At 41.8% G+C, this 12,236-nt stretch overlaps 1 protein-coding gene across 12 annotated transcripts in view; it reads right to left on the bottom strand.

Annotated features, from left to right (window-relative positions):
- The window catches only part of GARNL3 (GTPase activating Rap/RanGAP domain like 3), a 216,171-nt gene that overhangs the window by 57,237 nt on the left and 146,698 nt on the right, over positions 1 to 12,236 (bottom strand). For all 12 annotated transcript variants that reach the window (XR_008442642.1, XR_008442641.1, XM_054007554.1 and 9 more), the window contains 3 exons: positions 8,049 to 8,123; positions 6,693 to 6,804; positions 5,819 to 5,917 (listed from right to left, as the gene is read on the bottom strand). Coding sequence is in view for 10 of the 12 variants with exons in the window: in XM_054007554.1 (XP_053863529.1) it covers positions 5,819 to 5,917; positions 6,693 to 6,804; positions 8,049 to 8,123 (286 nt within the window). In the remaining 2 variants the exon portion in view is untranslated. The remainder of the gene's footprint in view (positions 1 to 5,818; positions 5,918 to 6,692; positions 6,805 to 8,048; positions 8,124 to 12,236) is intronic.

The following is a 12,236-nucleotide window of genomic DNA, read 5'->3' as shown; positions in this document are numbered from 1 at the left end:
CAATTTGACTCCCACTATCACTACCTTTCCCACTAGCCGAACTTAATTTAGGCCTCCTATTCCTAATTTCCCCCTCCAGCTTCATAGTCTACTCCAACCTCTGATCAGAGTGAGCCTCAAACTCCAAATATGCCCTAATAGGAGCCCGACAAGTAGTAGCCCAAACCATCTCATACAAAGTAACCCTCGGAATTATGCTATTTTCTCTAATCCTATTTTCAGGCGCATTTAATATACAAACATTAGAACCACACAAGAACCAACATACCTTATCTTCTCTTCCTGACCACTAACAACAACATGATACATCTCCACACGAGCAGAAGCTAATCGAGCACCATTCAACCTCATTGAGGGAGAATCCGAATTAGTATCAGGATATAATGTTGAATATGCCGCCGGAGCATTCGTACTATTCTTTCTAGCAGAATAAGCCAACATCCTAATAATAAATACCCTTACTGCTATCCTATTCCTCAACCCAGCCTCCCTTAACACACCACCTTAATTATTCTCCCTCTCATTATCATCAAAAGTCATACTACTTTCAGCAGAATTCCTATGAATCCGAGACTCATACCCATGATTTCGATATGACCTCCTATGAAAAAACCTCTTCCCAATCACCTTAGCACTATGCCTTTGACATATATCAATACCAATTGCCTTCTCCGGACTGATTCTCAACCAGGGATCTTCTCAGGACTCCCACCCATACCAAAGGACATGTGCCTGAAATTAAAAGATCACCTTGATAGGGTGAATAATAGAGGCTAAAAACCTCTCATTTCCTTAGAAAAATAGGATTTGAACTTATACTATAGAGAGCAAAACTCCCCATACTTCCATTATACTATATTCTAGTAAAGTCATCTAACTAAGCTCTTGGGCTCATATACCGAAAATGTTGGTTAAAATCCTTCCTCTACTAGTGAATCCACACACAAGAATAATTATTACTTCAAGCCTAATTGTACTTCAATCTCCAGCAACCATTGAATTCTAGCATGAACTGGACTAGAAATTGATGGCTAGCCATCATTCCACTAATTGCCCAACAACACCATCCACGAGCAATTGAGGCTGCCACCAATACAGTAACTCCTCACTTAACGTTGTAGTTATGTTCCTGAAAAATGTGACTTTAAGCGAAACAATGTTAAGCGAATCCAATTTCCCCATAAGAATTAATGTAAATGAAGGGGTTAGGTTCCAGGGAAATTTTTTTCACCAGACAAAAGACTATATTATATATATATATAATACACACACACACACACACAGTATAAGTTTTAAACAAACACTTTAATACTGGTACACAGTGATGATGATTGTGAAGCTTGGTTGAGGTGGAGGAGTCAGAGGGTGGGATATTTCCCTTACTGCTGTTAGAATAAAGGCCAAATACTTGCCTATTACCTCAGCTGTTTTTCCCATATATAAAGGTATAGCAAGACAATCAATCAAAGAGGCCCAACAGCAAGGAGGCCCAGCGGATGTATCCCATTACCCCTACCCCTGGACCCTGGAAAGGCAATCAATCAAGGGGACCCAGACAGATGTATCCTATTTACCCCTAGAAAGGAATTTAAGATTCCATAGGTCAGCAGAATGTATGCACGTTAAGTCATTTGTTACTGAATATAAAAAGGCTTGCTCTACGCTTGTGGGGTGTGTTCCTCCCTCTGGCATGAGTCGAGGGGGACACCCGCTCAGCTGACTGATCAATAAAGAACTTGAAGCCGTCTTCTAGACTCCCGTGCCTCCTTGGGGTAATTGGGCAGCTCCAGGGGGAAACGAGCCCATTTGGCTAACACTGCTAAATGATGAACTAGCAATTGGCTGAGCCCTCAAGGGTTAACCCTCTCACTCTGCAAGGCAGCAGGAATGGAGGGAGATATGTGCATCTCCCTTAAGTACACTGTTTTGTTAATTAGATCAGCTTGCTGAGACCGCAGCTGCTGCAAGCTCCCTCCGTCCTGAACCCTGCTCTATAGAAGATGGGGTAAGCGGGGTGCAGGAGCAGGGGGAGGAGGACACCCTGACATTAGCCCCCCTCTTCCTTCCCTCCCCCCCCCCCCCAGCACAGCAAGCAGGAGTCTCGGGGAGCAGCTCCAAGGCAGAGGGCAGGAGCAGCACATGGTGGGGGGGGGGTCGGAGGGACACAGCTGAACTGCAGGCAGCTGCTGCACAGGGAACTTAGGGGAGTGGGGAGCTGATAGGGGGTTGCCAGTCCACCCTGGTTTCAAGCCCCCACCAGCTAGCTGCAAGGGTCTGCTCTTCCTGCAAGCAGTAGATAAAGCAGGCGGCGGCCAAACGACGTTAGAAGGGAGCATTACACAACTTTAAACAAGCATGTTCCCTAATTGATCAGCAACGTAACAACGAAACAACATTAACTGGGACAACTTTAAATAAGGAGTTACTGTACTACTTAATACAAGCAACCACTTCAACACTAATCCTATTCTCTAGCATTATTAATGCCTGAACACTAGGCCAATGAAACATTACACAACTAACTAACGACATCTCATGCACAATTCTCACCACATTCCTAGCTATCAAACTAGGACTAGCTCCATTCCACTTCTGACTACCAGTAGTACTACAAGGAACCATCACAAGAACAGCCCTAATCCTAACCACTTGACAAAAACTAGCCCATTATCCCTACTAGTAATAACCGCCCAATCCCTAAGCACACCCCACCTGTTAAACACTAGGGCTAACATCCACCCTAGTCGGCGGATGAGGCAGATTAAATCAAACCCAACTACGAAAAATCATAGCATTTTCCTCCGTTGCCCACCTAGGATGAATAACCACAATCCTCACTCTATCTACTAAACTTATATTACTCACATTCTACACATACATTATCATAACCTAAACAATATTCTTAATAATTAAACCTCTAGAAACAAACAAAATATCCATCATAATAACATAATGAACAAAACTTCCAACTGTAAACACCCTGATAATATTTACCATATATACTCGTTCATAAGCCGAATTTATTTAGTAAAAAAGGGAAGCACCAGAGAAGGGGGTCGGCTTATGAACGTGTATAGAGAGGGAGAGGTGGGACACAGCCCCTCCCCCCAACAGAGGGAGCACGGAGAGGCAGCACAGCCAGCAGAGACAGAAGGGAAGAGGCGGGGCCAGAGTCTCTCCGCTTCTGGCCACGCAGCTCTCCCCCCAGCCTCCAAAGCAGCTGCAGCTCCAGGGCTGGCAGACTGCAGCCGTGCCGCTCGGCCCCTCCCCCCAGAGCAGGCTGTGGCTGCGCCACGCCGGAGCATGCTGCAGCCGTGCCGCCCAGCCCAGCCTGCTGGAACATGCTGTGGCCGCTCCGCCCGGTCTGGCCCGCCGGAGCAGGCTGCGGCCGCACTGCCCATCCTGCCAGAGCAGCTCCAGTCAGGTCAGAGACATCCTCCCCTGGCCCTCTCCAGATAAGTTGGGAAGGGATGGAATGGGGAGAGTGTGGGGGTCCCAGGCTAAGGGTGGGGTTATGTGGGGGGTGGTCACAGGGGTTACTCCCCTGACTCCCAGTTTCTCCCCATCAGTTGCTGTCCCGGCCCGTCAGGGTAAGCAGTTGGCGCGCCGGGACACTTTGTGTACTTGGGTTTCGCTCCGTGCCTGCGGATGCTCGAGGTAAACAAACCATCTTGGCCCCCCCAGCGGCTTATCCTGATGGCCCGGGAGCCAAAGTTTGCTGACCCCTGAATTATAGGGTCAGCTTATGAACGGGTTATAAAAAATTTCCATATTTACTTATCCATCTTGGGGGGAGGGAGGGTCAGCTTATAAGCGAACCAGCTTATGATCGAGTATATACAGTACTCTTATATCACTAGCAGGCCTACCCCCATTAACAGGATTCATACCAAAATGACTAATCCTACAAGAATTAACCAAACAACACAATCATTGTTGCCACCCTGATGGCTCTACTCTCATTCCTCAGCTTATTCTTTTACTTATGCATCTCATACTATACAACCATCACACTACCACCAAATTCAACTAACTATTCACAACAATGATGCCACAAAACTAACCAAAAACTTTATTTAGCCCCTATAATCACAGTCTCCACTTCACTTCTTCCTGTCATACCCACCCTATTAACTATCCTCTAGAAACTAACATTTTTTCAAATGCAACAGAGGGTCCTGTGGCACCTTTAAGACTAACAGATGTATTGGAGCATAAGCTTTCGTGGGTGACGCATGTGTCTGATGAAGCGGGCATTCACCCAAGAAAGCTTATGCTCCAATACATCTGTTAGTCTAAAAGGTGCCACAGGACCCTCTGTTGCTTTTTACAGATCCAGACTAACACGGCTACCCCTCTGATACTTGACATTTTTTCAAATGTTGGTTAGTGTTAAGTAGACTTTTCTGTACTGCTACTTTAACAGGAAGATGTGTGTGTCATTTTCATGGCAACAAAGACAACTGCTAGCTATAAATTTAAAAATAAAGATTTCTTCTTGTCCTCAAGTACTCTTTTTTTCAACAAAGCAGAATGCTAACTGAAATAAAGTCCACAATAACAGAGACCAGGGCAACCTGGAACAATACCTAGATCAATTTATGATGTCCTAAAGTTATATCAAAGTAAGATTAACATTAGAAATTCATTCAAAGGGATATGCTTCTAATATTCCTAAATGTATATGACAGAGCACCACTAGAGATTTACCTCTGTTAAGTCCTAGCTGGTGTTACACCTCTCTATGTACTTTCACAATATGGAAATACAATACTAAAGAGGCAACTGTGGCTCTCTTATGCCTTTGAACTGTAGTGTCTATTGGTAACTTTACATTTCTTTCATTAGGGTATAGTATAATACAATCATAGAATCACTTGTAGTATGAAACAGTCTGCACTGTCTATATCAAATCCCCTTAATATTTATTTATTATTAATTATGGAGTGAAGAGCATGGTAAGAATTTTGTCACAAGATTAAAAGCCACTGTTACTACAGGCTTTCTTCTGATAATTGACAGAACATAAGTAAATGTATAAATTTCATGATATAGCTGAGTTAAATCAAAATGAGTTGTAGAAAAGATACTGCCAAGAACTTGTTCCCACTTTAATATCTATTTAATTCTATAGAAAATATTTTAACTTTGCATTTTGGCAGATATTAGAACTACAGAAACCGAGACATTTCAACTCTTGAATTCACTTGTTTCCTGACCATCACAATTGGAATGGAGGGCAATTCTAATAAGTCTTCCAGCTTGTAAACTAGGATGGTGACTCCTGCTCATTAAAGTCAGTAGGATTACTTGCGTGAATAAGGTAAGCAGGATTTGGTCCAAAAAGTCACAATACCAGCAACAAGCAGGAATTACTTAAAACTAAGAGGATTTCCCCATCAAAGGAAAAGCAGCTTCTGCTGTATGATAGATCTGGTGTTGCATATTCATACTGCTGGAAGCTCCAATGATAAGTGGGAACAAAGTGATGTGTAAGTGTAATGCCAGTGTCTCATAACATCAGTTATTGGGACATTGTCTTCCACCAGTCCTGACTAGTAAACTTGTTCACATACCATTGGATCAGAAATAGTCAAAGAAATTCATCTGGGTAGGAAAGTAAGAAGGCAGGTGAAGGTGAGAGATCTGGGAATAAATACAGTAGAAACGGAAAAAACTTTTTAAAAGAGAATTACTGACAAAATGAAATAGCATTCTGAAAGGGCAAGTGCATAAACTGTTACCTTCTACTGAGCTACGAGTAAAGTAATAGTGTGCAGCCACATTCATATTGGAACCAAGAGGTAAGGAATCCTACCTTTGTCTGCTCTAGTAATCAAAAGGTCCAAAGCTTCCAGCACATGCATCTGTTTCACCTGGAGAGTTTTATCAAATACTTGCACTGATGACTGGCCATCTGGAAAGGAAACATGACCCCCAATTAGAACACATTTTTGACACTACAATTTGCTGACTAGTGATTTTAAAGCATCTTGTTTCTTGTAACAAAAACGTGGTTATTTTTCTGTGAAAATGAGGCATCTGGCATACTGCCACTTTATATACAGTACCAAGATGGCAGTTCCTTCTTAGAAGGAGTTACACTAATGTGAATCATATAGCAAAAACAGAGCCTAAAAGGAACAGTTTTTGGAAAGTTTGAGAAAAATTGCTGAGAACCAACTACCCCCAATATCATTCCTCAAAATCATGACTACCATATATGGCATTCTAGGGAAGAGGCGTTAGAGTCACAAAATCAGTGCTAGGGAGGAAACAGGCTTGGATGACTACATAAATGGTACACAGCCACCTTTGGCCTCAGGCTCAGTGGAAGCATCAAGGGCTGTGAAGTACAAGCAGGCTGCATGGACACCTCTTGAGCTTGGATTTGGCTTAATAAAAAGTCCTCTCAGACAGTCAAGAAAACAGCATCTGAAACCAATAAAATATTCAGAAGTCTGCATTAAAACAGGGCCCCCAAGATGATCTGATTTGCCTAGTTTTAGTGCAGAGCAAATTTTTGCAGTTAAGCTATAAAACCCCTGACAGTAAGGATATATAGTAATAGATGTGGACTTTTAACTATCTTACGTAGTGAAGAGCTGCTAACATCCTCATAGGCACCACAGATTGAAACTGTCAGGTACAAAAATATTAACCTGTAGACAAATGCTGGATCATTCACTAACCATCTATTAGCAGGACACCAACATCTGTAGAAACTAGCAAGGACTGGCCCCAAGAATCCGCACAAACAACTTCATGAGGAAAATTACTGCAGAAACATTGGGACTCCCATGGCTGTAAAATGACATAAGCAGTGTATGGTAAATACACTAGGAAATACAAAGTTTATCAACAGAGAAAATTTGAAGTACAATAGCTGAAAAGTAACTCAGGACAGAATGCTCAAAGCTGCACTTTTGGAGTTAAAAATATCAGACTTTGGTCTGTTTGCCGGGGGAGGCAAAAATTCCCTCTCTCAATTAGTTTGGGAGGTTAATAAATATAAGCTACATTTGTGAGACTGGGGCACTGAATCTCCTTTTGGGAAAAGGTCACATCTTGCAGGTGCAGGAAGAGACAGCACTTGGTATTCAGAATGTTCTTTCACTTCAAGATAAACCATCTGGGGTAAATTTCCAGAAGTATGGGAGGTCAGCAGCTTGACTCTACTGAGTGTGACCTGTAGCAGATAACCAGTGAAACACTTAGAAAACATCTCCTCTGTGTTTCTGCTTCAGAAATAACGTTCAGATCCAGAATGTATGTTTACCAACATTTATATGGAATTTCCTTATGTTCTATGGTCCAGATTGTGGCATTTAGGCACTGGCATGTGCTAGTAGTGGTGCAAAACTGCCCTTCCAAGTAGCTCCAGCAGGAATTATGCAGAGGAAGTGCACATGCTGTACCAGCACTTTAAATGACTCAGCTTTCTCTACCTGACCAGCTTCATGGGCTGGTGTAGAAAGGGGCCAGACCATGGCACCACCTTCTCTCTAAGCTCTTCAGGATGCTGTATGTCCCTGGGGCATAGACTGTGCAGTCCCTGCATTTCTCCAAGCACAGGGGCTGCTTCTGCACCTGGCCTGTGTGCAGAGTGCACAGAGGTGCTCCTTGCACTTTCCACTCCTGCACAGCCACACTATGGCCAGGAAAAATCTGGCCCTTTATTACAAACAACAATGCAATTTAATTTTATTTGCATGAAGCAAAAGTTACAAGTATCACATAAATGTACACAAAAATCAACTGGCATTTTCATTTACTACTCCATCCAAACAAAAGTGGGATTGCTGAAACCAGCTTTAAGTTCAGAGATAGTTTCCATACCCATCCATCTACTGGGCCTTTCCTGCAGAACCATTTTGATATTATACACCGATACATGGATCAATATGTCAATGTTTTCTCTTCTGTTACTGAATCAAATTACATATATGCATTATAAGATTTGGAATGTAGTCCCATATTCAGTAGAACCTGGAAAGCCAAGATTTTGAGCAAACTTTGCATATTATCATGTATGAATGTCCACTCACCTCCTTTTTATAGAGGCTTGTGGTTGCTGAACTAGTTAGGGCATCTCCTCTCACAATGGTTTTCAGTTTCAGTGCCTTAAACAAGACAGATATTTCATTTAAAGTGTGTTCTTAATTGGTAACACCAAATTGATAAATAAATAATAAAGATATGGAGACTGACTATTGGGGAAGGGAGGGAAGCAATTTCAGACTATAATTACAATAGATCCAGCTCTGAATTTCTGTGCCACATTACATAATTTCTTTATAAGAAAACCAGCTATTCCGTGTGTTTTGAGCAGAGATTAAACTGTTCAATAAGATGCTGGAAAATTATATGGTTTTAGACAATATATATCTGCTGTTGGCAAAAACAAAACTTAACATAGCAAATATATTAATGGAGAACACCTTAAATAATAATAAGTCCTCACACCCACAAATTAAGTCCATGAGCTAATTACACCCTTTACACCAGCTGAGAATCTGGCCCTATATAGTTAATGTCACATTTTTAAAAGTGCATTTCAAGACATTAAGTGACACTATTTGCACATTCTTGTGGAATGATATAACCCAAATTTGTCATGAACAGCATTACAAACCTTTCAAGATGCAGGTCGACAGAAGCATGCTGATTTTGAAAAATACTTCGCTCATAGTACAGAACACAATACCAATGTTGCACAAAGTAGCAGTGAGAAGACAAATGAGAATCTGAATTAGTTTATCCTTCCATATTGTCAATGATTAGAAGAGCTTCACAACCAGATCAAAATCCAGTGTTTCAGTACCGTATAGTCAAATGGAACCAACAGTGATTGAATAATGCACACAAAGAAGAACGCAAATTCCTCTTTATGGAATAACTTCTACATCAGAAGCAGGAAGCGTGCTAAACCATCAGTAGGACACTGGACTATCGAGATGCTAAAGGACCACTAAGGATGATAAGGCTATTGCAGAGAAACTACATTAATTCTTTGCATCAATCTTCAGGGCTGAGGATGTGAGGTAGATACCCAAACCTGAACCATTCTTTTTAGGTGACAAATCTGAGGAACTGTCCCAGATTGAGGTGTCATTAGAGGAGGTTTTGCAACAAATTGATAAACTAAAGTAGTAGTAAGTCATCAGGACCAGATGGTATTCACCCAAGCGTTCTGAAGGAACTCAAATGTGAAATTGCAGAACTGCTAACTGTCATCTGTAACCTATCATCTAAATGAGCTTCTGTACCAAATGATAGGAGGATAGCTAATGTGATGCTAATTTTTAAAAAGGGCTCCAGGCGTGACCCCGGCAATTACAGGCCGGTAAGTCTGACTTCAGTACCAGACAAACTGGTTGAAACTCTACTAAAGAGCAAAACTGTCAGACACATAGATGAACATAATTTGTTGGGGAAGAGTCAACATGGTTTTTGTAGAGGGAAATCATGCCTAACCAATCTACTAGAATTTTTTGAAGGGGTCAATAAGCATGTGGACAAGGGGGATCCAGTGGATATAGCGTACTTAGATTTTCAGAAAGCCTTTGACAAGGTCCCTCACCAAAGGCTCTTAAGCAAAGTAAGCAGTCATGGGATAAGAAGGAAAGTTCTGTCATGGATCGGTAATTGGTTAAAAGATAGGAAACAAAGGGTAGGAATAAATGGTCAGTTTTCAGAATGGAGGGAGGTAAATAGTGGTGTCCTTGAGGGGTCTGTACTGGGACCAGTCCTATTCAACATATTCATAAATGATCTGGAAAAAGGGGTAAACAGTGAGGTGGAAAAATTTGCAGATGATATAATACTACTCAAGATAGGTAAGTGTCAGGCAGACTGCGAAGAGCTACAAAAGGATGTCTCAAAACTGGGTGACTGGGCAACAAAATGGCAGATGAAATTCAATGTTTATAAATGCAAAGTAATGCACATTGGAAAACATGATCCCAACTATACATATAAACTGATGGGGATTAAGTTAGCTATTACCACTCAAGAAAGATCTCAGAGTCATTGTGGATAGTTCTCTGAAAACATCCACTCAATGTGCAGCAGCAGTCAAAAAAGCAATCAGAATGTTGGGAATCATTAAGAAAAGGATAGATAATAAGACAGAAAATATCATACTGCCTCTATATAAATCCATGGTACGCCCACATATTGAATACTGCATACAGATGTGGTTGCCCCATCTCAAAAAAAGATATATTGGAATTGGAAAAGATTCAGAAAAGGGCAACAAGTTGATTAGGGGTATAGAATGGATTCCGTATGAGGAGAGATTAATAAGACAGACTTTTCAGCTTGGAAAAGAGATGACAAAGGGAGAATACGGTGTGGAGAAAGTAAATAAGAAAGTGTTATTTACTCCTTTCTCATAACCCAAGAACTAGGGATCATCAAATGAAATTAATAGGCAGCAGGTTTAAATATTTTTTAAAGTATTATTAAAAATATTTTTTCACACCATGCACAATCAGTCTGTGGAACTCTTTGCCAGAGGATGTTGTGAAGGCCAAGACTATAACAGAGTTAAAAAAAGAACTAGATAAGGATAGGTCCATCAATGGCTATTAGTAGTGCCCTACCAAATTCACTGTCCATTTTGGTCAATTTCACGGTCATAGGATTTTAAAAATTGTAAATTTCATTATTTCAGTTATTCAAATCTGAAATTTCATAGTGTTGTAACTGTAGGAGACTGAATCAAAAAAAAGGAGTTGTGTGTGTGTGTGGAGGGGGGTGGGTCGGGTCACAAGGTTATTGTAGGTTGCAGTACTTCTACCCTTACTTCTGCGTTGCTGGTGGCAGAGCTGCCTTCATAGCTGAGCAGCTGGAGAGTGGCAGCTGCTGGCTGGGACCCCAGCTCTGAAGGCAGAGTCACCACCACCAGCAGCGCAGAAGTAAGGATGTCATGGTATGGCATTGCCACCCTTACTTCTGCGCTGCTGCCTGCAGAGCTGGGCCCTCAGTCAGTAGCCACCACTCTCTGGCTGCCCAGCTCTGAAGGCAGCAGTGCAAAAGTAAGAGTGGCATGGTATGGTATTGCCACCCTTACTTCTGTGCTGCTGCTGGCAGGGCACTCCCTTCAGAGCTGCGTACCAAGCCAACAGCTGCCGCTCTCCAGCCACATAACTCTCAAGGCAGCGATGAAGTAAGGGTGGCGATACTGGGAGCTCCCTCAAATAACCCTGTGACCCCCTTACAACTCCTTTTTGGGTCACGACCCCCAATTTGAGAAATGTTGGTCTCCCCTGTGAAATCTGTATAGTATAAGGTAAAAGCACACCAGATTTCACGGTCCATGGCGCATTTTTCATGGCGGTGAATTTAGTAGGGCCCTAGCTATTAGCCAGGTTGGGCAGGGATGGTGTCCCAAGCCTCTGTTTGCCAGAAGCTGGGAATGGGTGACAGGGGATGGATCACTTGATGATTACCTGTTCTGTTCATTCCCTCTGGAGTACCTGGCATTGGCCACTGTTGGAAGACAGGATACTGAGCTAGATAGACCTTTGGTTTAACCCAGTATGGCTATTCTTATGTTTTTAACTTCCTTTTAAAGACTGATAAGAAAACTAATTCTTAGCAAGCATTGCAAGTAGCTAATTTATTTTGAGAGATGCCCAAATTCACAATACCTATACATACCTATACATCTTTGCACTTCTCCACCTCAGCTGCACTATTGAGAACTTTGAACCTCAACTGAAGCCAAGGAGGTAAGCCAATTATTTCCAGACCAAAAAAAGACTGCCTGTCATATTTTGGATTTATTTAAATCTTTGCTTCCTGCTAGTTCCACATATGCCTTGATTCATTCTTTCTTCAGAAATCCACAGTGGCATCTCAAAGTTGTTATTCTTTTTTACTTAAATCAGCTTCCTTAATAACTCACCCTCTGATCATTATCCTTTCTGTGAATGTAATTCTGCTCAATTCCCTATTTAGCTGTACTTCCGTCATTTATATTATTGCCTAGTTAATTAACTTATTGCTAGTGTAATTTTCTGCCCTAGCACTTGTAGAAGTAGAGCAAGAACTGACAGGGATTTGAAGGGGATTTCAATGCAAACAGTCTTTTCTGTGAGCAAGAGTCAGGCTAGCTGTAACCCTAATAACGCGAGATTTGTAGAAGCGAGGATTGTGTGAGGCGAGTGGGAAAGAACTGTGTGAGAAGTTGTTGCGACCTTAGACTAGAGTCTAAATAGATGTGCAAA

The sequence above is a fragment of the Malaclemys terrapin genome, chromosome 17 (genome assembly GCF_027887155.1).
Source record: "Malaclemys terrapin pileata isolate rMalTer1 chromosome 17, rMalTer1.hap1, whole genome shotgun sequence".
Classification (NCBI taxonomy): Eukaryota; Metazoa; Chordata; order Testudines; family Emydidae; genus Malaclemys; species Malaclemys terrapin.
The sequence above is the reverse complement of the archived record's forward strand: the minus strand, read 5'-3'. Positions and strand labels throughout refer to the sequence as shown.